The sequence below is a fragment of the Heloderma suspectum genome, chromosome 4, assembly GCF_057233095.1.
Source record: "Heloderma suspectum isolate Gila_16-S chromosome 4, 16-S_ref, whole genome shotgun sequence".
NCBI lineage: Eukaryota > Metazoa > Chordata > Lepidosauria > Squamata > Helodermatidae > Heloderma > Heloderma suspectum.
The window spans coordinates 294194327-294218252 of record NC_139461.1 but is presented as its reverse complement, the minus strand read 5'-3'; the positions used below and the strand labels follow the sequence as shown (position 1 = coordinate 294218252).

At 44.5% G+C, this 23926-nt stretch overlaps 1 protein-coding gene across 2 annotated transcripts in view; it reads left to right on the top strand.

Annotated features, from left to right (window-relative positions):
- Window positions 1-23628, top strand: part of BMP7 (bone morphogenetic protein 7) — a 132061-nt gene extending 108433 nt beyond the window's left edge. Inside the window, exons 4-7 of one of the 2 annotated variants that reach the window (XM_084854219.1) lie at window positions 8676-8873; window positions 12201-12277; window positions 15161-15271; window positions 18004-23628. In XM_084854219.1, the coding sequence (XP_084710345.1) occupies window positions 8676-8873; window positions 12201-12277; window positions 15161-15271; window positions 18004-18153 (536 nt within the window). In that variant the 3' untranslated portion in view covers window positions 18154-23628. Of the gene's footprint in view, window positions 1-8675; window positions 8889-12200; window positions 12278-15160; window positions 15272-18003 lie in introns of both variants that reach the window. The other variant, XM_084854218.1, reaches the window with a different exon arrangement.
- The last annotated feature ends 298 nt before the right edge of the window (window positions 23629-23926 follow it).

Genomic DNA, 23926 nt, shown 5'->3' with positions numbered 1-23926 from the left:
GCCCTCGCGACCCGACAGTGATCATAGAGATCACCCGCACCGTCTACAGCATCGCTGGAAGTTCCGGACGCTCTAGGTGGCTGTCTGTATGGTCACTGGAATTTATCCACACATTGCCCAACAGACAGTCAGGCCAGGGGGCTCCTTACTCCCACTGCAGAGGGTGGGTAATGGGGGTGGGTAATTTACCAATCATGGGCAGGAAAAACACCGTCCACATGACATGCTAACCCATAGCGGGTTGCTCCCAAATGTGACCCACCGTGGGTTGGCATGTCGTCTGAACCCAGCCAGTGAGAATCCGCCTAGGGCTTTGGTGGTTGCCAAGGAATCTTCATCATGGTTCGGGCCAGCCTAAGGCGCTACCATAAATTGTGTGTACATAAGTATCAGAGCCCTCTGCAACAAAGGTTGGCAGACTTACACAGGAACATAGAAGCTGCCTTATGTGGAGTCAGATGATTGCTCTACCTAGCCCAGTATCGTCGACACAAACACCAGGATTTCAGGCAGGATTCTTTCCTAGTCCTACCTGGAGAAGGCAGAGATTGAACCTGGGACCTTGTGCATGCAAAGCAGATGCTCTGCCACTGAACTATGGCCTTTACACTTCGGACATGTGGGATCTACACACACACCCCCCAGCCTCAAGATCCACCAATCAGAGCCAGTTGCACAAGGCATACATTTAGGATTAAAGAATAGAATTAACTCATTCTGAGCCTAGGAATTATTCTTCTGCATTAGAATTGTAGCAACATGCCTTTCACACAGTCCACTCCTGGTTATGTTGTATCCAATAAGAGAGGCAAAATAAAGTACAAAAGCCTTTATTTAAAAGTATACATAACAAAGCCAGTAGCAACAGCTATGCCTTGAACTAAGCATACCCCATGGCTGTTTCCTTTTATAGGCTGCCTCCCTTCAGCTGGGTATAATCCCAGCTCTCTTAAAGTTACAATGCCTATGAAACCACCACATTTCTGCCCCTCTTAAGAAACCTCCATAGTCCCACAACCCAGCACTTAGTCCACACAGGTTGTCGTCTGACAGACAGGGAGTCCTTCAGGTTCACTTTCTGGTTGGTCAAGCCCACCTGTTGGCATAGTCCAGCACGGGTGAGAAAGGCAAGTCCTCTAATATAAAATGAGTAACTACCTCATTTCTGTAGTCTACTGGAGCAAGATAAGAAGCATTCCACACACATCCGTTGATAACTATAAAGTCCTCTTCTTTCAACAACTTTATGAGGGGATGTGAATCTCTTTTCATTCTTCCATAAGATCCCAGGTTTCATATCTTGAACTAAAGAGTTGCATTCAAATCTTTGTTCCTTAGCACCATGAGGGCTATCTGTATATGCTTTAGATTTCCTTTGTATCTCTTCAACTATCTCCCTCATCTCAGATTCCAAAGGTATATCTGGTCTAGGTTTTAACATTCCAGCCACATTCAATTTAGTGTGTGTAGTGGAAACATGGAAGACCTTTGTATTTTGGGGAGTTAGTGATGCGCCAGTTCTCTTGCCCACCTCTTGAGTACTGTTTAGGCCTGTTTATGGAGTTGGATGCCTTTTCATTAGTTCCCAGATAATCATTCTGTTGGTGCTGTATTCAGTGCTTGTAGATAAAGCCTTTGGCAAGATGTCAAAGCCAGCTGAGAGCAGAGATGGGAGCTATCTGCCTGCCCATTATTAGAGCTAGTTTTTTCCTAGTCTGAAAGAATGTATGAAACATTCTCCAAGTGATTGGACCATGTCCAGACTGGGACGGATAAAGAGGATAATATATGATTCCCTGGGACCCTCCCAAGGCAGAACCAGAACAGGTGCTGTGGACCAGGCTGTTATGCAGTTACATTTGCTGCTAATCTTATCTTGATCAGATATTGGGGTTCCAAGTAGCTAAAAGCATGTGTGCTTTATGCTTTTAATGTATGGTCTTGCTTTTTCTTGCTTTATTAGGCTATTTTAGCTAAATAAACATCTTTCCTTCACCCATTGGTGTGTTCATTGCCTCTGAATATCCAAAAAGAACCATTGCCTATTGAAAAAACAATTGGCAAAACAGTGTGCATCCCTGCAGGTGATCTCTGTGTTGTTGCATGTTGTGTAGCTCTATATACCTGCAAAAATTAAGTAGTGGAGGTTTTCCATGCTTTCCCTTCTAACTTAGCTGATTGTAAACTCTCCTTCAAGCTTTTGTTACTTTTGATCTCTCCCATTAGCTTGAGGGTAATACACAGATGATCTCCGATGAATAAAATTATGCTGTGCTAGAAAAGTTTCAAATTCTAATGAGGTGAACTGAGCTCCATTATCTAAAATCAGTTCTTTCAGATTTCCTTCTCTACTAAAAACAATTGAAAGAAAGCTAATAACTGTAGCTTAGGTAACTTGGGATGCGCAAGTGACTTCAGGTCATTTGCTGTAATAATCAGTTAAAGTAATATCATAACGACAATCAATTGGAGCAGCATCAAAAGGTCCTACAATATCAATTGGAATGTTTTCCCATGCATCTGGGAGCAAAACTGGTTGAAACAGTGATGCATATGTTACTGCTATCTTATTATGTAACTGATAAGTAACACATGATTTTATAGCTGCTCCCTTTTGGGAATCCATCCTTGGCCACCAATACAGATCTCTCAATTAGTTCCAACAATCCCTTGATGGGTATCATGTGCCAAACTTCTAAATGTAGACTGCAGTTCCTCAGTCATAAGTAACCGATGAGCTCCCCATAACACATACCCATCTTGTAAAGAGAGGTCGTCACATATTCTAAAATAAGGCAACAAAACAGGCTCAGCTTTTTCTTATTATTAGGCCATCTGCCTGTCAAAAATTCCTGTAACTTCTGTTGGATTAGACATGCCACACATGCAGCTAGGAATTGCTCTTGTGTAACTGCAGTAAGTGCACTATAATAGCAACTACTTCTTCATCACCTTCCAGTGAATTCTCAGATGATGGCAAATGCAGGCGAGACAAACACAGCTGTCACATTTTCAGTCCCTTGCCTGTATTCCAGTTCATATGTAAAGGCAAGTAGTTTTGCTGACCATCTAGCAATGCGATTGCCTACTGTTCCTACTCCTTTGTAGTTAACAATGTTGTCAAAGGCCTATGATCAGTACGTAATTTCAATAAAGGTAATGGTAAAGGTGTCCCCAACCAGTCGTGTCCGACTCTAGGGTGTGGTGCTCATCTCCATTTCTAGGCCAAAGAGCCAGCGCTGTCCGAAGATGCTTCCGTGGTCATGTGGCCGGCATGACTGAACACGGAGGTGCGCGGAACGCTGTTACCTTTCCCGCCGAAGCGGTACCTATTTATCTACTTGCAATTTCTTGCTTTCGAACTGCTAGGTTGGCAGAAAATTTCAATACATGGCCCCATAGATATGTCCTCCACCTTTCTGTAGCCCAAACACAAGCAAGTGCTTCTTTTTCAATAGTTGAATATTTCCTCTCAGCCTCAGTAAGTGTTCTTGATGCAAATGTGACAGTCTTCTCAACCTTATCCTCACAGAACTGCATAACTACTGCTTCCAGTCCATAATCAGAAGCATTTGTTGTCACAATTATATGTAATGCAGGATCAGACAATGCAAGTGCAGAACTATTAACAATCAACCTTTTCACCTTCTCAAAACTAGCTTGTGCAGCTGCTGTCCACATCAAACTTGATGTTCCTTGCAACAGTTCACAAAGGGGCTCAACAATAGCTGCATTATTTATGTATTTATTTATTTACAATATTTATATACTGTTTCATATCAAAGATCTCGGAGCAGTGAACAGCAAGATAAAAGAATGAAACCCCATAACAAAACAATTAAAACATTTTAAAAGAACAGATAATTAAGGATAGATTTTGCATACCACGAGGAAAGGACCAAAAAGGAACGTACAGTTTGTACATCACTTGGAGAAGGTGCCTCTAGCATTGCCAACACATGATCAGGGTCAGGTTTCAATCCCTGTGGGGAAATTGTATGTTGAGAAAGGACAGCTCGGTTTGTCTAAATTTGCATTTACCCAAATTAAGCTTCAAGCTTGCTGCACTAATACAGCCTAACACAGTCCGCAAATTATTTCCATGTTCCTCAGGAGTATTCCCAAACACAGTAATATCATCCAAGTAACATTGGACCCCTTCTGCTTCTTAAGAATTATTGACATAATTTTTTGAAAGGCGCTAGATGCTGATGCAAGCCCATAGGGGACATATTTAAAATGGAATAATCCATCATGTGTAATAACTGCTGTGAGGTCTCTGCTACCTTCATGCAGTGTAACTTGATGGTATATACTCTGCAAATCAAAAGAAGAACACATCCTTGCTCCCCAAGTTCTGCAAAAACAATTTCTATATGTAGAAGAGGGTGGCTATCGATCACCATAGCTTTATTCTGCTCTCTCAAGCCTATACAAAGACGAATGTCACCATTTTTCTTCCTTGTCACTACTTTAGGTGAAACCCATTCAGATGCATTGTTGTTGTTGTTCAGTCGTGTCCGACTCTTCATGACCCCATGGACCATAGCACACCAGGCCTTCCTGTCCTGCGCTCTCTCCCGGAGCGTGCTCAAGTCCATATTCATTGCATCAGTGATGCTATCTAGCCATCTCATCCTCTGACGTCCCCTTCTCCTTCTGCCTTCAGTCTTTCCCAGCATCAGGGTCTTTTCCAGAGAGTTTTCTCTTCGCATTAGGTGGCCAAAAAATTTGAGCTTCAGCTTCAGTATCTGTCCTTCCAAGGAACACTCAGGGTTGATTTCCTTTAGGATGGACTGATTTGACCTCCTTGCAGTCCAGGGGACTCGTAAGAGTCTTCTCCAGAACCACAGTTTGAAAGCATCAATTCTTCGGCGCTCAACCTTCCTTATAGTCCAGCTCTCACAGCCATACATTACTACTGGGAAAACCATAGCTTTGATTAGACGGACCTTTGTCAGCAAGGTGATGTCTCTGCTTCTTACTATGCTGTCTAGATTTGCCATAGCTTTCCTCCCAAGGAGCAAGCGTCTTTTAATTTCATGGCTACAGTCACCGTCTACGGTGATCTTGGAGCACAAGAAAATAAAATCTGTCACTGCTTCCATTTCTTCCCCTTCCATATGCCAGGAAGTGATGGGGCCAGATGCCATGATCTTCATTTTTTTAATGTTGAGTTTCAAACCAGCTTTTGCACTCTCCACTTTCACCCTCAACAAGAGGCTGTTTAGATCCTCTTCGCTTTCTGCCATTAGGGTGGTATCATCTGCGTATCTGAGGTTGTTGATAATTCTCCCGGCAATCTTAATTCCGACCTGTGATTCATCCAATCCGGTGTTTCTCATGATGTACTCTGCATATAAATAACATCTTATTGGACCAATTTCTTAATCTCTTCAGAAAGGGCATCTCTAAGTGCAAATGGTAAATTCTTAACTTCTGGCATACAGGTATCATATTTGGTTTCATTTTAACTTTATGAACAAATCCATGTGCACAGCCAAGTTTTTCCTCATTCTGGTCCTTCAACACAGCTTATTTTTGGTACATTGTACATGAGTGGTACATTTCCAGTTAGGCAAACACAATGATTCAGGCAATATAGAAACTGCTGTCCCAGTATCCAGCATTAATTCAACATCTTTTGATACCCCTAGAGCTGTAGCAAAAATATCTCCAAAGTTACATAAACTCATTAAGGGCACAATCCTGTGGGGATAGGCAGCTGCCTCCAAACTCAGAGGCGACCGCCTATCCAGCGCAGTTCCCTCCACGCTTCTCCTGTCCTGAATTTGCAGCTAGACAGCCAATTTCAGCTGTCTAGCCATGGAAAGGCAGAGTCAGGGAGGAGGCTGCCAGATGACACATAGGATGTGTTGTACCAGCATTTCCGCCTTTCCTACCCCGGAACACCCCGTTTTGGCCACTCTGCTCTTCTGAGTGCAGAGCACGAGGCCATTCCATGCTGCCTCACAGGCAGTGTGGAGGGCGGGGGGGGAAGGTCAGTTCCCGGAAAACCACATATCCTGTGGCCTTCTACCCACTGACCAGCGGCCATAGGATTGCTCCCTAAGTCTTCTAAAGCCACAGTATACTGTAGTACCGACCCCCCGGTTTCTGTTCACACTGGCGAAATTTGTAGCGGTTAGCTACCACATTCAGTTTTGGTACAAAAACATTCTTTAAAGCAATGCATGCAGTCTCATATTTATCCTCAGCAATGGGAAGGTGGTAGAATATACATCGTCATTCAACTCCCAAGCAGTGGGTAAGCAATGTGCATTTCCTTGCTTGAGAGAGCTCCTTATTGCCGATTGCAAACAAGTAGTTTTTAAACATCCAAATCCAAACAGGGAATGCAATTGGAGGCTCATCTGGGCTTTGAAGAAAAGGTGCAGGTGGGTTCAGTGATAGAAGACCCATTCTTCATCATCAAAACGTTGTGTCCAATAAGAGGGGCAGAATAAAGTACAAAAGCCTTTTTTTTAAAGTATACAAAAGTATACATAACAAAGCTAGTAGAACCAGCAGCTATGCCTAGAACTTAGCACACCCCGTTGCTATTTCCTGTTTCCTGTTGTAGGCTGACTCCCTTCAGCTCTGCCTATGAAAACTCAACAAGTTGCTCCAATCTTACTTCAGCCTAATTTAGCTCCCAAGCATATTAACACCAACCTTTGAATTGTGTTTGGAAATACACCAGTAAGTAGCCAGTGAAGCTGGAATAGGGCTGTACCAGATAAGGTGCTGCAATTGGCAGGCAGCAAGAAGTGTCTGGATCAGGGCCCAACATTGGAGAGGGAAAGTATGCACTACCAGGGTTGGAGGTACAAGGGGGGCCATTACCATGAAGGGAAAAAAATGATGCTAAATTGGAAGTTGTGCTTGAGAATACCAGATCTTGTGAGATTTGGTGCATCCAAATCAGAATCAGTGTTTGACCAGAACAAGCAACATTCTAAACACTGTGCTGCTGGCCCAGGCCCTTCTCCAAAACAGAGAATGTGCAATTAAACTAGGACGTGGAGTTTGAGAGAGATTTGCTTCCCCCTGTGACATGCTCTCTCAAGAACTACCTGCCCTGGAATTCCTTGTGCATAGATCAGCTGGTGGGAGGGACAACGCACCATAACAACAAAGGGGCATTGACCACAGGAACTGTGGGAGCCAGTGCTGCTGGTAGTACTTACAGGCCCCAAATAGATAGGAGTAAATATCTGGTCCGCCCACATGATATTGCTGTGTCTGACTATAAATAGTAATCAGGCAGTCAGAAATGTAATGAGTTTAAACAAAGGGAACTAAAAGGAGATAGTATTACATGTGTGGGAGGGGGCCCATGTTACACTCTTCCCCCCAAATGATAGGTGAGCCCTGTTCTGCATTTAGGGTGGGCAAGTGTCCAGCTTTACAGAGTATAGTCCTCTGTTTGAAGGGCTGTCAGAGGACAGTCCTCTATTTGAAGCGCTGTCCACTCCAAGTCCAGTTTAAAGATGAAGAGCCTTAGGAAAGTAGAGCAGGGGCCTTGAAGTTGCCCAACCACAGCACCTGGACAGCAGACTGAGCAGGCACACAATCAGCTCGTCAGTCTTCCCCACTATGGTGAGATGTGTTGTATTTCTGTTTCAATTATTATGCCTAAATTTGCATCTGTACTTAGAAATTAATAAATGCAAAAGTTATGCAAATTCGTGTCCTCTTTTGGTTATGCATTTCTTTTTTCTTGGTGATGCAAAAGTGGCCGCCCTATCTGGATTGGCCAGGCCTGGTATAGATAGGAATCTGACTAGGCGAGAGCTGACCCCACAGAGCAACACTGCTTTTCTGCTGGATGTTGGGCTCCTGCTCATGCCTTCTTATTCTAGCTGCGGCTGCATCATCTAAATCAAGTTGCTGATTGTAGGGCAGCCTTCCCCAACTTAGCACACTTCAACCTGAACTACAGCTCCCATCATTCCCATCCAGCATAGCCCTTGGCCATGCTGGGGTGATGGGAGCTGTAGTCCCAACACATCTGGAAGATGCCAGGTTGGGGAAGGCTACCACAGAGACTTCGGGGCGGGGGGACGACAAACCAGGTCTAGTTTTGTGTTTGACCAAACAGCCAGGTTTCCCCAAATTCAGTTTGCCCATCGAATCCAAAAGATGGCTTCAATAAGAAAAAGTGCTCTGGAGCCATTGCTGGCCCTCAACTGCAATCTACCTGGAACTGCATCAGCCTTCATTTAAGACTAGGCATTTTACTTTCAGCTAATAACCTTCCAATGAGAATTTAGTGTTCCGCTGGGCTTGGTTTTACGGTTCCTTTTTACAGGATCACATCAAATTATAGCTTGGTGAACTCAAAGAAACCCCTCTTAAAAGAAAAAGAAAATAAAAAGCAAGGAAATCTAATATTGAAACTGACCTAGTGTAACGTAACTTTCGGCGGAAGCATTTGCTTTTGCTGTTGCACAGTGAAATGCAAAATGAAGTTTGCTGTTTTGAGCCATTACTTGAAGCGTCATTATGTTCAGGGCCCAACACTTGAGCTGTCCTCATACATATGGAAGGCTTTGGGAACTTGGGATGTGGGTTACAGGCAAGTCTGTCTGGCTCCTGCTCTTGCAGGTATAAATTGAAAGCAGATAAAATTCCTCTTTGGAATTAACACGGTTCTTTCCCCTTATCTTCAGGACAAAGCATCAATCCTACATTGGCTGGTCTTATTGGAAGGCATGGCCCACAAAACAAGCAGCCCTTCACGGTGGCCTTCTTCAAAGCCACAGAAGTGCATCTCCGTAGCATCCGTTCTGCAGGAGGCAAACAGCGAAACCAGAACCGCTCTAAGACACCAAAGAACCAAGAAAGCTTTCGGGTGTCAAACCTTGGAGGTATGCAGACAGTAGGTGTGTGCTTTCAGTCAAACTCGCCGTGGGGAATCATGTTAAAAAATCTGGAACAGTTTCTGGGATTTGTCTCCATCTTCAACTGTATTCATGCTAGCCAAGGACAGGAGTGATCTGTGCCCTGTGGAGAAGGACTACCTTCTCTGATATGAACCTGGTTGGATATTGAGATCTTTTTGAGAGGTGCTTCTCTGCATCTTACCAAAATCAGAGACGTGTTTGACATGGATGCCTAGCACTTCTTCACACAGCACATAGTTAAACTATGGAATATGCTACCACAAAGATGTAGTGATGGCGACCAGTTGGATAGCTTTGAAGGGGGATTAAACAAATTGATGGAGGAGAAGGCTATCAATGGCTACGAGTCCTGATGGTGCTTTGTTACCTCCAATAAGAGTCAGTATGCCTCTGTATACTAGTTGCTGGAGAACATGAGTGGGTGGGTGCTATTGCACTCATGTGCTACTTCCAAACTTCCCACAAGAACCTGGTTGGCCACAGACCCTTAGTCTGGTAGAGCTTGGCTCTTCTTAGGTTCTTAAGTGGGCTTTCCCAGTGGCTGAGCCAAAGCTTTTGAACGCTCTTTCTAGAGAGACCCATGTAGCCCCTTGCTGTTGGCCAGCTGGTGAAGAAGACTTTTTCGTTTAGACAGGCAGTAACAAATTCATACAAAAAGTGATCATCAGAACATTTCAGTGATATAAACATGCCCATATTTCATAAATAAAAACCTAGCAGCCCATGCTATAAATGTAATATAACCAATCAATACATACAGTATCCTTAACTAAACATGAATAAATATAAAGATGCTTCAAGCTTATCTCTGCAGCCATAAGGTCTAGAAACATTTTTATTTTATTATTAATTCCATTCATTACACTGTATATCCCACCTTCCTTCTGCAGAACTCAAGGTAAGCATACCCAGGGGTCACCTCTGGTCCCCCATCCAGGCTTTCACAGACCCAGATTTGCTTAGCATGATTGCTGCAACCTGCTTCTTAAAACAATTAAAGAGAACATAGTCTTGCTTCCCAAGTCAGAGTTATATACCAAATAACATGTGGAAGGACACACTTCATATTGGGTACAATTTTAGGGAATACATAGAACCACTCACCAGATAGAGGAGAGGCCTGACCTGTATTGGCTTTGCCTAGCTACTAGACAAGTAGCTTTAAGTAAGAAAATGCTTGAATGGTTGTATAAAGGCTATTATTGTATAAAGGCAGAAGCATCATTTACTTTTCTGAAGTTTCTCACTGGTTTGTGTCTGATGGCAAAATTGATTTTGTAACTAGATTCCTCTGTGGATCACAAGAAACCCGGATTTCCCAAAGCTCCACACAGGAAACAAGTTGTGTGTTCTGTGTTTGTTGAGTCAAATACTGGAATATGATTGAAGCGTATAATACCAACAAGCTTATAAATCAACAGTTAATATGGAGCAGCTCCTTGTCACCCCTTTTGTAAATGCTGCCAAGAACATCAGCACTGTGACTTCAGCCTCCTAAAATGATCATATCTCCAGAGGCCACATCTCACATTACTGTTTCTGTTCATGGATCACTCTCACAAAAATCCTGACGCTGAACTGGTTTACGCCATCTCTAATGGCAAGATACATGTGTTTTGTCCAGAATCGGGGATATGGGTTGGTGTGTAGCTCTGTTCAGGCATTACCTAAAAGCACCTACTTGAACACGTGTGTGGGGACGGGGATGTGCCGTCATGTCCCTTCCCCTGGTGTCTGTGCATACAAAGCAGACATCTGCAGGGAGGGGGCCTGTGCACGTACTGGTGGGTTCCATCTCTCATGGAAGCCTCTGCAGGTACAGCTAAATGTACAAAGGCCCCCTCCCTGCAGATATTCCTGCTGCAAGAGTGAACCTCACGGGGAGGAACTATGCCAGGAGTGCAGAAGCTCTTCTAGCCCGAGGGCCAAATTCCATTTTGGAGAAGCTCTCGAGGCCACGTTAAAAATACCAGCATACGTCAGCTTGAAGCTCTCGCTGCCAGTAACCAAGCCTTTGGAGGGACATTTCAGCCTTTTAGAATGGGGGAAAAACCGCACAAAACCCAGGAAACCACCGAATGATTGGCAGTTTGGGGAAAGGGGGTGGGGCCATCTGGGGAAGCTCGGAGGCCCAGATTGGAACCCCATGTCTGAGGTTCTGCACCCCTAGACTGTATGATAGCATTATCACTCATGTTTTCAAGTGTGTACTTTCAAATAACACCGGAATAGCGTTTGTGTGGTTTTGAAAGCCCTGGGTATCAGAGCTGCACGCATGTCACTGCAGTTCCTTTTATGCTTGCTCAGGAAAAGCAAACAGTCTGGCCTTCCATTGGATGCATAATTCAGGGCAGAATAACGCAAACTTGCAAACAAAACCCAGAAGCCATTTCTGTCTAGGCTCTGCAATTGCTACCTGCCTCAGGCTGCTCTCCCCACCACCACTCGCAGGGTTCCAGATGCATGTTAGTAACTCAGGCACTGGAGGGACATTTCAGCCTTTTAGATAAGCACGCATCTGGGACTTCATGAGGGATTCCAGTGCATGGGGCGGGGCAGCTGGCTGGGAAGAAGCTGCTGTTGAAATTTGGGGGACGGGGTTAGGCACTTCCTCCTCCTGCCGCGTCTCTGCTTTGAATCTTCCCCTCTTGAAGACGCTTTGCTATAATAGAAGAGGGTGCATGTGTCTTCTTACATGGGGCCGTGTGTCACATGGACTCCTGCCTTCTGCCTCCAAAGAGTTGCAGCTCTAATTTTTCTTTTAAAAAAAGTTTCTCACTTTCTTTTCAAAGATATAATATGCTCAAAGGTAGAAATGAGATTTCTGGTGAAAACTCAGAAGCTGGTGTGTCTCCCCCAAATTCCAGTGGTCAAGGCTTCTTGCCTTCTATGGCTCCTTGACCCTTCTGGTCAAGCAGAAGCAAAGCTTTGGGATTTTGCCCCAAATGGTAAAAATGGCAGAATAATTTATGCAAATGAGAGACATTGTGCAAGGCATTAATTTACATAATTTATACAAGCCACAGAATCGAGCTTTTCTTTGGGGCGGAATTTTGATTTCCCTCTCAATATTTGCTTTTCTTCCTGCCCCCCCCCCCCCACCTCAGGGTAGAAGTCTGATGTTAAAATGTTCACAGGAGTCACTTGTGAGCATAATGCTATATAAAGTGCTCTTGGCTTGGCTGTGCATTGTGCATCATATTGCAGTGTAGCCTGCTGCTGGATAACTTGAGCCAACATGACAATTCCATGCTTTTTCTCCTCTTTCTACCCAACACCCTCCAAACTCAGAGAACAGCAGCAGCGACCAGAGGCAAGCTTGCAAGAAACATGAGCTCTATGTCAGTTTCAGGGATCTTGGCTGGCAGGTAACGTTCATTCTGTCCTTCGAACTGAAGATCCAGGGTGCATTTTTTTTTTCCTCTATTATCATGCTGGTAATATGAATCCTGTGACCCAGTTTTCCAAGTTTGACCCATGTTGTATGTCCACCTTCAGAAGGGCAAAGGCCACATCCACCCACGCAGTTGGAAACTTGCAAGCTCCCATGACCCTGTCTCCTTCCAAATGCTTCATGTACCATTTCAGTTTTGTAGAAGTTCTTGGGGACCACATTCTAGTGGTGGGCGGGGCTGAAGGCAAAGCAGGTGGGTCCAAAAATACAAAAAACACCAGCATATTGTAGTGTAATGCACTGGCGGCCAGTAACTCAGCCTTAGGAGAGGCATTTCAGCCTTTTAGAATGGGGGAAAAACTACACAAAGGCCAGGAAACCACCAAATATTCGGTGGTTGGGGGAAAGGAGGTGTCCTTTCCTCCAAGCTTCCTGAGCCAGGGGAAGGGGGCGCGGCTATCTGGAGAAGAAGAAGAGCCAGGTTTTCCCCCAGGGCCTGTGGTTCCCCACTGCTGATTTACTGCTAGTGGGTGGTGAGGACACATTCACTCCCACCAGTGGTTTTCAAAAATATAACCTTTCATTCTCAAAGCAATAGGCCCATTCATTTCCAGGCCGTTTCCCAGTATGTGGGTGTGCGTGTTCCAGTCCAATCCACTGCAAGTTTGCCCATCTCTAGCACTACCATGTTTGTGCATTGCTGCGGGGATCCTTGATTTGCCTGCTGATGCTTTGGGCCAGACCTTCTTCTGTCTGTTCGTCCCTGCAATCACCCACCCACTGGGGTGGGGATGGTCAAGCCACTACATGGGGAACCATCTATAAATGACTGGAGTAGGGCTGCTTCAGGCATTTTGATGCCTGTGGTGAAAAATCCTAATGCCACATTTCCCCTACATTCCCATAATTACTGGTGAGGCACCATTCCTCTGGACATTCTACTCCGGAAACCTCTTTGAAATGATCAGGAGCTGTGCAGGAGCCCCACTGTGTTCTCATGTAGCTCCTGTTCATTTCAGTTAGACTGGGATGGGAGAAGATCACAGTGGGCTGTGCTGATAGCCAGATCCGTCATCCTCCCATTCCATCGCCCTTTATGGCATCCCAAATCTGCTGCCTGGGGTCTTAATCATATTCCTTCAAACGTGTGACTAACAGCTATGTCTTTTTTGGTTTTACTCTAGAGTAGGGGCAAGGGCCCCAGTCCAGGTCGTAAAAATCCCCTACTTCCTGCGCCTACTGTAGAGTAAAAAAAAAGGGGTGGAGGGGAGAACTTGGCTGCTAGACTCACATTTAAGGTAATGTCTGTTTTGGCCGTAGAAAGGTGGTCATAAAAAGAGCCTGTCTGGATCAAACCGATGGTCCATCTAGCAAAGGACCCTGTTTCTCACAGCGGCCAACCAGATGCCTTCAACTGAGCCCAAAAGCAGGGCATGAAGGTGACAGTCCTCCTCTATTCTTGACCCTGAGCAAGGTGTATTCAGCAGCACACTGTCCCTAAGCATGGACAGTAGCCCTTGGCAGACCCATCCTCAATTAATTTGGCTATGCAATGGCTTCTCCATGTAGCCAGGGCTGGATTCTGCACTTTGTGCTACCAGAACTGTCCAGCAGCAAAGCGGTAAAACTGGCTAGTACCCTATTGTGCCCATGCACTTGTGGGAGCGACCACTCGTGCAACGGAGCTTTCGTGCTTCTAAAAATAACCCTGGAAACTAGAGGAAACACTCGTTTCCAGAATGGGACAGGTCAGCAGAGCTTGCAGAAGGATATGGGGGTTATTTTTAGATGCGAGAAAGCCCCATTACATGAGCGTTCCCTCCTGCGAGAGCAAGGGAACCAGCGGAGGTGGAGTGGCTGTATTGGATACCGACCACTGTGTACCACCACAGTGAAAATATATAACTCTTGATGTCCTGTAAATAGTCATGACTCTCCATCACGTTGGCTCTGCTCAAGCGTTCAAAGAATGCACATAGGAATAAGGTGCGGAGGGAGGGTGGAGCCCCTCTCCCCAACCCTGCCTACCCCCAATGTCCGTATCCCCACCGATCCTGTCCCTGACCCACATTGAGCAGGAAAGTCTGAAGAGGGATTCTTTGTGCATGCAGTTGAATGTGCTTACAATCCTGTCTGCAAAGGGGAATCCTGACTGCGTGGCATTCCCGGTCATGGGGAGGATTCTAAGTGCCTTGAGCCACATCCATGAAGAATCCTGAATAGGGCTTGTGTGGTAGGAGCTGCTGGGGTCCTGGGACAGCCTCCCCATGTGGTGAGACACTGAACTGCAGGTAACAGCTTCTGAGTGAGTTACCTTGAGGCCCTGGATGGATTCTGCCCACCCAGGCTGGCCACTGGGTTCTTCTGGACAGGAAGGGAGTATAAAACTGTTCCAGTTGTGCCTTGCTTGAGCAACAAGATCTTCCTGGACTGTGGTGTGTTCTTGTATCTTTGGTTGTTCTTCAAACCTGGCATCTGGCTTGCTTCTCAAGTCTGCCTCCTGGTTTGTCCTGTGGTTCTGACTTACTCTTCTATCCTGACTACTGGCTTTGTCCCCACTTCCTGGCTCACCACCTCTGCGTACCCAAAAGTGAGGATGGATTTGCTGAACCTGTTGCTGAACCCCAAGATCCCACCCTTAATGTCCTATATCAACCTTCCCCAACCCAGCGCTCTACAGGTGTGTTGTACTACAAATCCAAGCATCCCCAGCCAGTTTGGCCATTGGCCATACATATCTGGAGGGTGCCAGGTTGGGGGAGGCTGCCTATATATGGAGGTGCTTTAAAAGATTTCAGAGTAAATAATTCATTGGTGACTTTTATTAAATCTTCTCTCTTTGTCTGATGTAACCCAGGACTGGATCATTGCTCCAGAAGGCTATGCTGCATATTATTGCGAAGGAGAATGTGCCTTCCCATTGAACTCCTACATGAACGCTACAAACCATGCTATTGTACAAACACTGGTAAGCTCATTTTAAAGTCCTTTCCAACAGTGTTACTGAATCCAATCACAATTTTTTCTGTTAAAGAAAAAAAAAATCACAGGAGTCGTGAGGCATTATGGTAAAATTATCACTCTAAAATTATCTTTAAATATCTATTAGGCCTGGTGTTATTATTAATCCACATTTCAGTTTTAGCCAATTTGGGGTGGGTTGAAATCACTTCACAATGGCCCAGTTCACACGTGACAAGAAGCCAGTGTGGGTGAATTTCCCTATAGGGCTTTTTGTTGCAGCAGCCATTTTGAATTTTCGGGGCATGGTGGGGGTACACTGTTGCTTCTCATTATGTGCGAACCCAGTGCGGGTGGGTTGTTGTGGTGGTTGACAAGCCACTTGCAACCCTAAAACAGCACATGGGTTCTGGGTGGCTTGTCAACCAGCCCAGCAACACACCCTCGCCAGGTTCACATGTAATAGGAAGCCACAGTGGTGGGGGCTTGGATCACCAACCTGGTGCCTGCAGGTACCACAACCTACCACGGCTAATAAGCCATGGTGGGCTGTGGTGATAGTATATGTATTTGTGCACATTTTTTTTATTTTAGTCAGGCTGAACAATGGGATCTATTATAAAACCCTAGTATACTTTTCATATGTCCTCTATGGACTTGATATAGTTTACAGGGGAAGGCAACATGGTGCCCTCTAGGTGTTTTGGACTATGACTCCCAGAAGCCTCCGCCAGCATGGCCAGTGTTCAGGGATTATGGGGGTTGTAACCCCCCATAACATTTGGAGGGCATCGGGTTGCCTTCCTTTGGCATAGGGCAATATGCATGCTTTGGCGCCGCTGGTTCATGGGAATTGGATTTGGATTTGGGCCCAGAAAGCTCTTGTGAGCATTTCTCGGGCCTTGTTGTATGGGCTAGCAGGGTTGAATCAGTGGAGTTCTGGACAGTTCAGCAGGAGGTGGCTGGGCTGAGCTTTGGCCGGTATGGAACAGGCTTTCCTTCTTGAGCAATGTTTTTTGCAATATTCCATGTTGCACCAACAAGGGCTGTTAGGAACCAAAGCTCCATACTTGAAATTGCTGTCACTCCTCCCAGATTACAGATTGGGGAGAGCATCAAGGTGTGCTATAAATCACTACAGGCCAGTTGGGCCAGCCTGGTAGTGGTATTTGATGACTGGTTGAGTCCAGGTTTCAATCGTGCTAGCAAGTGCTATTGACATTAGCAGAAACCAATGTTTGCACAATGTCAATAGCACTAGTGGCCGGACATTTTGGATCTTTCCCTTGATTGTATGTAGATTGCACCATTGCATACACAGGTTGCTGCCCAATCATAGGAAATCTGTTAGTAATAAGAAGTGCCAAAACTAGATTTACTAGCTGTTTGTCAGGAGGAAACTTTATAAGGAGAGGAAGTACATAGACGATCTCATAAAACTCAACCATTGAACTTAAAATGTTGAATGTATACATAAAATCTCTTCAAAAGATTAATCATGGAAATGACTGCAAATAAGAACATAAAAATAACAACGAGCAACAATAAAACTGTTGCTTCAAACACCAAGGAGATCATCAAGGTACTTTTTAGAAAAGCTTAAGCCAACCTAGAGAAGACCAATGCAGGATTTCAAACATTTAAGAACATAAGAAGAGCCATGCTGGATCAGACCAAGGATCCATCTAGTCCAGCATTCTGTTCACACAATGGCCAGCCAGCTGCCCATGGGAAACCCACAAGCAGGACATGAGTGCACAGGACCCTCCAGCTCATGTTCCCAAGCAATTTGTATACATAAGCCTAACTGCTTCTGTTACTGGAGGTAGCATATAGCCATCAGGACTAGTAGCCATTGATAACTTTATCCTCTATGAATTTGTCCAATCCCCTTTTAAAGCCATTCAAATTGGTGGCCATCACTACATCTTATGAAAATGAATGCCACAGTTTATGTGCTGTGTGAAGAAGGACTTCCTTCTATCTGTCCTGAATCTCCCACCAGTCAGCTTCATGAGATAACCCCAGATTCTACTATTATGAGAGAGGGGAAGAAATGTCTTCTGTTAGCTAATGATGCTGCATCCCTTACTGGGCTTTTGGGTGGGGAACAGATACGGTAAACACTCTCTCAAAAAAATGCAGGAAAAAGGAAGAATATGGGAGCGAATGCTGTTGATAACAATCTATCCAGGAATGGGTCACTCGACCCATATCACCCATCTGTTAAATACCGAAGTTGTGAAGCAATGTCTGCTAGGAAAAAGCCATGTTTTGATATCTATCAAAGTATTTTGTAGATGTAGGCTAGGTAATAAAGATTCCTCTGGAAGAAATTAATGTGGGAGAGAGGGACTCAGGCAGACAAAGACCCTCACAGAGCCTGCTCCATTTGGGCTGTCCTCTCTCACTACAAGGCCATTGCTACCAACTTACTACCAACTGCTCTGTGGGAAGGATCCTAGGAGAAAGAGGTAGGCAAGCGAAGATCACCTCAGGCCTTGCTCCAGCCAGTCTCACTCTCTCTTTCCTCACAGGCTTTCTCCCATCAACTGCTCTGAGGGGTGGATCCTTATGAGCTGTTGTTCTTAAAATCGTTTATAGTACTTTTCATTAATCTTTCATTGTCTCACTTGTAAGCTACCTTGGAAGGGTTTTTACCTTGGGATAGAAATAATTCTAATAAATAAAATAAATAAACGTGAATGTCCTAATGTCTCCTACCTACTTGCCCTGCAGGTTCACTTTATAAACCCAGAGACTGTGCCGAAACCTTGCTGTGCCCCTACGCAGCTCAATGCCATCTCCGTCCTCTACTTCGACGACAGCTCCAATGTCATTTTGAAGAAATACCGAAACATGGTGGTACGAGCCTGTGGCTGCCATTAAATACCCCCACTGGGAAAGCTATACATGGCTTGCAAAATGTGCAGGTTGTGTCCTGGTTGTTGTTGTTGTTGTTTTAATATGGATCGTTAAAGAAAAAGAAAAGAAAACCTTCTTTGAGACATGCCACAGTTCTTAGGAATAACATTTCCAAAGGGCCAAAGAGTCAGGAAACTGGTCCAAATGCAAGTGGCATTTTGAGCCAAAATTGGCTTTAGCTTGCAAATTGAGCATCATTCTGCAAACTGGTGCACAATGAAAATAAAGACCGAGGATCAGTTTTATAAACAGGTTCGTGTGTCTGTAAGGCGAGCAAAATCTGTCTGAAACTGCTTTGTCAAGGGGAACTTTTAAGAAAAAAGCCATCTGTGGTGAGGAACGTGTGTGTGTGTGTGTGTGCACGTGTGTGCTCATGCGCATTCACAAAGGTTTATAGAAGTTACTCTTAGAGAAATCAATTGTTTGAAATAAAATGAGTGAATGAGGTGGCCTGAATGAAACAGAGATTCTGTTTAAATTACTAGGGATGTGTGAATCCTCACCTTTTAATTTTCATGGATATTTCCATCTTCCCATGGCATTACATGGAAGCAGCTATGCAGTTTTTGCAAAGTGGATCTCAGTGGTCAAGCACTGTGCATGTATCTGCAGCTGTGCACCATGTTCCCCATACAGAAGCACAGACAGCAGTACCAAATCCAAGAATTCATTGTGTGTACATGCACCTTTGGCATAATTGTGCATCATATTCCCATCCAAACACAATGACGGCAGTATGAGCTGCTTGTGAATCTGACTCATGGTTGTGTATATTGAGTGCAGTTTACTTGATTGTGCAAAACCTTGCGCAATTAAGCCTCCACTCTGTTTTGTTGGGTGTTGGGTGGTTTTTTACAATAAAATTTGCTGTAAATTGATGATACAATTTGCAAATCTGTTTCCTGGTCACAACACTTAGCCACAGCAGCGAACATGCAGTTTTCACTCTGGAAGCAGAAAAGCACCATTATCTTCAGCATCCCTAAATTCTATTTGGTTCATTCCAACTTCATAGGCCTAGAGAAGAATCCATGCCTCCAAAATAGTGACTCTCTGTATGTGCTTTGTAGAGGACTGTTACCTTTCTGAAGAGCAGCCCACCCACTCCCGTCCTGGTTCCACAGTGCTGGCTTGAATCCTCCCCAAGTCAGGGATGGGAGAACTACCATTGGACTAGATGGTCTTATAGGCCCCTTCCAACCCTACTATTCTATGATTCTGTGATTGTATGTGAGAAGTTAATGCAGTTAATCGCAATCTAATGGGAAAGCAGTGGACAGCAGCTTTTCACAGTGGTCAGTATCTTATCTATGTGGATGACAATGTTGATGTATGCTGATCAATTACCAAATTGGGATGGGGCTGCAACACTGTGTAGAGCAGCCTTCTTCAACCTTGTGCTCTCCAGATGTGTTGGACTGTAACTCCCAACTCCTTGCTGGGAGTTGGAATCCAACACATCTGGAGGTCTCCAGGCTGTTGAAGAGGATAGATCACACATTCAGAACTATGAGCTGGGAAGAGAATTACATTCGGAAAAACTAAATGCCCAGAAGTTGAGAAATTGGACAGGCACTGGGAATTCTAAGGAAGATTTAGGGACTGTAGTGGATAACAAATGGAACACAAGTCCACAAGTTTATAGTAAGACGCTTCCACCAACAAGGAGAATTATTTCCAAAACTTGCAATGTGTGTTCCTGTGCTTAGCAAGGAACACCAACTTCAGGTGTATGTCCACACTTGAAGCACTGTGTTTATTTCTTGGAACCACTGTTCAAAAAGGGTTCTGTGTGTTTTGTTTTTTGACAAATTTGAAAAGATTCAGGGAGAAAGTGACAAAGAAAATTATTTAGAAAGGAAGGCTACAGCAACTGGGTTGTAGCATTGTTAGGGATAATTATGAAACGGATTGAATATAAATCAGCAAGTGTAATATGCCATTATATGAATCTTTGGTAAGGCCACATAGATAACACTGTGCTTAGTTCTGGTTGTCTCATCCCAAAAAGGATGTTGTAGAGTTGGAAAAGGTGTAGAAAAGAACAACCCAAGTGATCAACAGAGTGGGGGACTTTTCGTACAAGGAAAGATTAGGGCAACCTTCCCCAGCCTGGTGCCCTCAGGATGTGTTGGACTACAACTACCACATGGCCATTGGCCACATGGCTGGGGATGATGGGAATTGTAGTCCAACACATCTGGAGGACACCAAGTTGGATTAAGCATTGGAGGCTTTTTACTCTAGGGGAGGGGGAAAAATCAAATGGGGGAAGGAACATCCTGATTGTATCAGCCTCTGTGAATGGTGGGGAGTCCTAGCACTAGAATGAGGTCACCCAATGAAGCTGATTTGTGGAACGCTCTGGAGAGAATATAGAAAGTACATCTTCACACAATACATAATTAACTTGTGGGATCCATTGCCACAAGATGTAATGATGGTCATTACCCGGCTTTTTAAAATGCTTAAGCTCATGGAGGACAGGTCAATAAAGGGCTACTAGCCATTAGCTATGTCCTAAATTTCCACACACATATTTAGTTGTGAGGTCCCTTTTTGAAAGAATGAATGAAGAACTGGAGATCAGAGAAACAATTCACATTGGCTAGTGTTATGAGGCTGGAGTGGGCTGTGTATGTCTTGATTAGCTGAAAAGCCTTTATGGCTGGAAAGTCATGCTTGGAAATGTGTGGGATTGGGCAATGCATATTGAAATCCCAGAGGTCAAAGATGGGGCCGAATAGCATTATCACCGGTAGAGGGCAGGGCTTACAATGCTTTCCATAGTTAATTGCCCCTTCCCATGACTAGGAGACATAGAGTAAATGATACAAATCTTGCAAAATAAGATCAATTATACAGAGTTGTTCATCTTGTAGGACAGAATAGTGTAAGAGAGCATCAACTTGCCCAAAACTATCCAGAGAGATTCACAGCTGAGCAAGGATTTGAACCTTGCTCTTCCAGACCATTGCATCATCTACCAGCTGTTCTATTTTTCAGCCAGAAATAATGGAACTGACTTCTATCAGAAAGTGCAATACATTTGCCAGTCATGTCCTCAAAGTTGAAACTGTTTTTGTGCAACTCGTATTGGTCAGGTATGCATGAATAAGCAAAATGGTTGCATCCCTCAGTCTTGTTGCACACTTCCAATGTGGCCTTTGGAACAAAATTAGTGGCGTACTCCTAACACTGCCCTTCATGTGGTGAGCAGCCCTTGCACATGACAGCTTCAATGTGAAGTTGTCACTGTGCAGAAGCATTTCCTGCAGTCGTCTGGGTGTTGGCCATCTTAGGAGAATCCTCTTCCCACAGAGAAGCATAGGTTGAGGGTAGGGATGTACGGATTATGTTCAATCCAGCCCTTCTGTGTTTCAGTGATTGTCAGGCGCCTTTCATTCTACCATCTGCTCATTGATGGAATTGGATTTTTCTCAATTTCCCAAACTTGCATTCGTGCACTCTTGCGCAAATGTGCACTTTTGCGCAAATCCCCCAAGATGCACATTTTTATGCTTTAGCCTGGCCCGGGGGAGAGGGGGGGGATGCACATTATCAGTCAGTGTTTTTTTATTATTATTCATATTTTTCTACAACTAAATTTGTGCAAAATTCCGGAAAGTAAAAACCCAGTCTGCAAGTCCACAGAATCCATGCAACTCGGGAAGAGCCAGTCTGCTGCTGAAATCACAGGTTGGATTCATAGAAATCTGAATTCATTTGAATTCACTGCCGATTTCTCTGATAGCCCTAGCTGAAGGAAATGTTTAGGTCGCATGCCCATCCCAGTGTGTCATTCCTTTTGGACAGAAAATGGCTTTAAATGCCCCACATGCAATATTAATGGGATGGATCCAGATTTACGCTGGATCAACTGTGCTGGTGGAAGTATACTTCCCCCTCTCCTTCCCATGGCAGCCGCTCCAGCCCCTTGAAAATACACAGAGAGTCAGGAGACCCTGCTGAATGGGGTGAGCTGGGGCGTGGGCAGGAGGAGGGATTCCCAAAAACTTGGCAGAGGATTGCCCTTCTCATGGAAGGCAGATCCTGGATCCAACCCAATACTTATAATTAGTGAGAGAACCACTGAAATATGGGAATGTTTCGAGATCTGCAGGATTGCCATTTATTTACCATTTAGAAGTTGGGATTTGTAAACATGCAAATAGGGAAGAGAGTAGAAGGGAGTGGGTTGGCTTATGGGCTGATGCTACCGGAATGGACCATAACATTACATTGAGAGAGCCTTTTCCTTCTTGCTGTTCCTAGTGGGCCAGCAAATTTGGTAACCAGGTGAAAGGTTACACATTCTCCAAGCACAGTCTTACTACAGACCACCCATCAGAGAACGGCACCTTCAGGCTGCTGCTGAGGCCCCCGTTGATCCCTGGCTGAGCACCACTGAGGGACAGCCTGGTCCCCTGGGAGCTTTGGCCCCCTTTTCTGTGCTGGAAGAGGGCATTTCCTCCTCCTCCCACCCAGAGTTCAAGGGTAGGCAGCACAGTCGTTGTTCATGCCCACCCAAGAGAATGGCAGCTACACGGAGGAGCAGGAGTTGACGCTTCCACTCGCTTGCCTGCTGTATCCATCTGGGCAGTGTGGTGGTGGGGATTGGGCCCAGTGGGAAGGTGAGAATGGAGGGACCCTCAAGGCAATGTTAACAAGGGCTCCCCAAGACCTGGAACAGGTCTTGCTCCTGTTACCTTCCTTCCCAGTCGGTTTTGCAATGGTATCTCCCCTACCCATGCCAGTGAAGCCAGGGTGAGGAGGCAGGCAGGCAGACACCTGGTACATTATGACTGAAACGTTCACCAGCATATTATATACTTCTAGGGGTTTAATGAGACCTGTTCAGGGAACTTGAATGCTTCTTTTAAAGCTAATGTGATGCCTAAAAGACACCTTCTGAGTGCATATGTATAACATATAGGTGAGCTGTAGTGCCTTGCCTTCCAGCCCATGCTGGTGGCTGGTCTGTATATGGCAGGCCACACTGCATAAATGTTGTCCACTGTATACGCTCCAATCTCTTTATATGTTTTATGGGGATATCGTTTCCTGGGGCAATTTCTACTCTTCTCCCCTCTGGTTGCCCCTTCAAAATAAATGGCAGGGTTTCTGCTAATCTCTGTGTAAGCTCTGTTGTTTGTACATGTTTGTGTAAATAGTTTTCACAAAAGCGGAACAAAATTATTTATTTCAGCCTCTGTATTTCCTCTTTTCTCAAATCACATTCAGGAAAAAATATATTTCATCTCTCCTTTGAACACATGTTGTTTCCTTATTTAATAAAATATTTATTAACAACTGTTGGTTAAAAAATAAATAAATAAATAAATATACATTGGGGGTCTTTTTTCCCTTAGAGCAGTTGTTTATAGATGGTTGTTTGTACAAATTAATCAAATAAATCATTGCAGTTTTACATGGTTTAAAACACCCACTCGTTTTGTGTCTTAATACGGTTAATTCCTTTTCTTTTTTGCAGCCCAGTCTTATGCATGTTTACTACAAAGCAACCCCACTGAGTTCAGTGGGACTCGCTCCTAAATCCATGTGCATGGGATGTCACCTTTCTACTTGAAAACAGCAGCAGAAAACTAACAACAAAACAGCCATCAAAATATTTTAAAACATATTCCAGAACAACAAAATTGAAACACATTATAAACAGCCAATTAAAAGTACTTCCTAAACACCTTCCAAAATGGTAGGTCTTCCACAGCTGGTG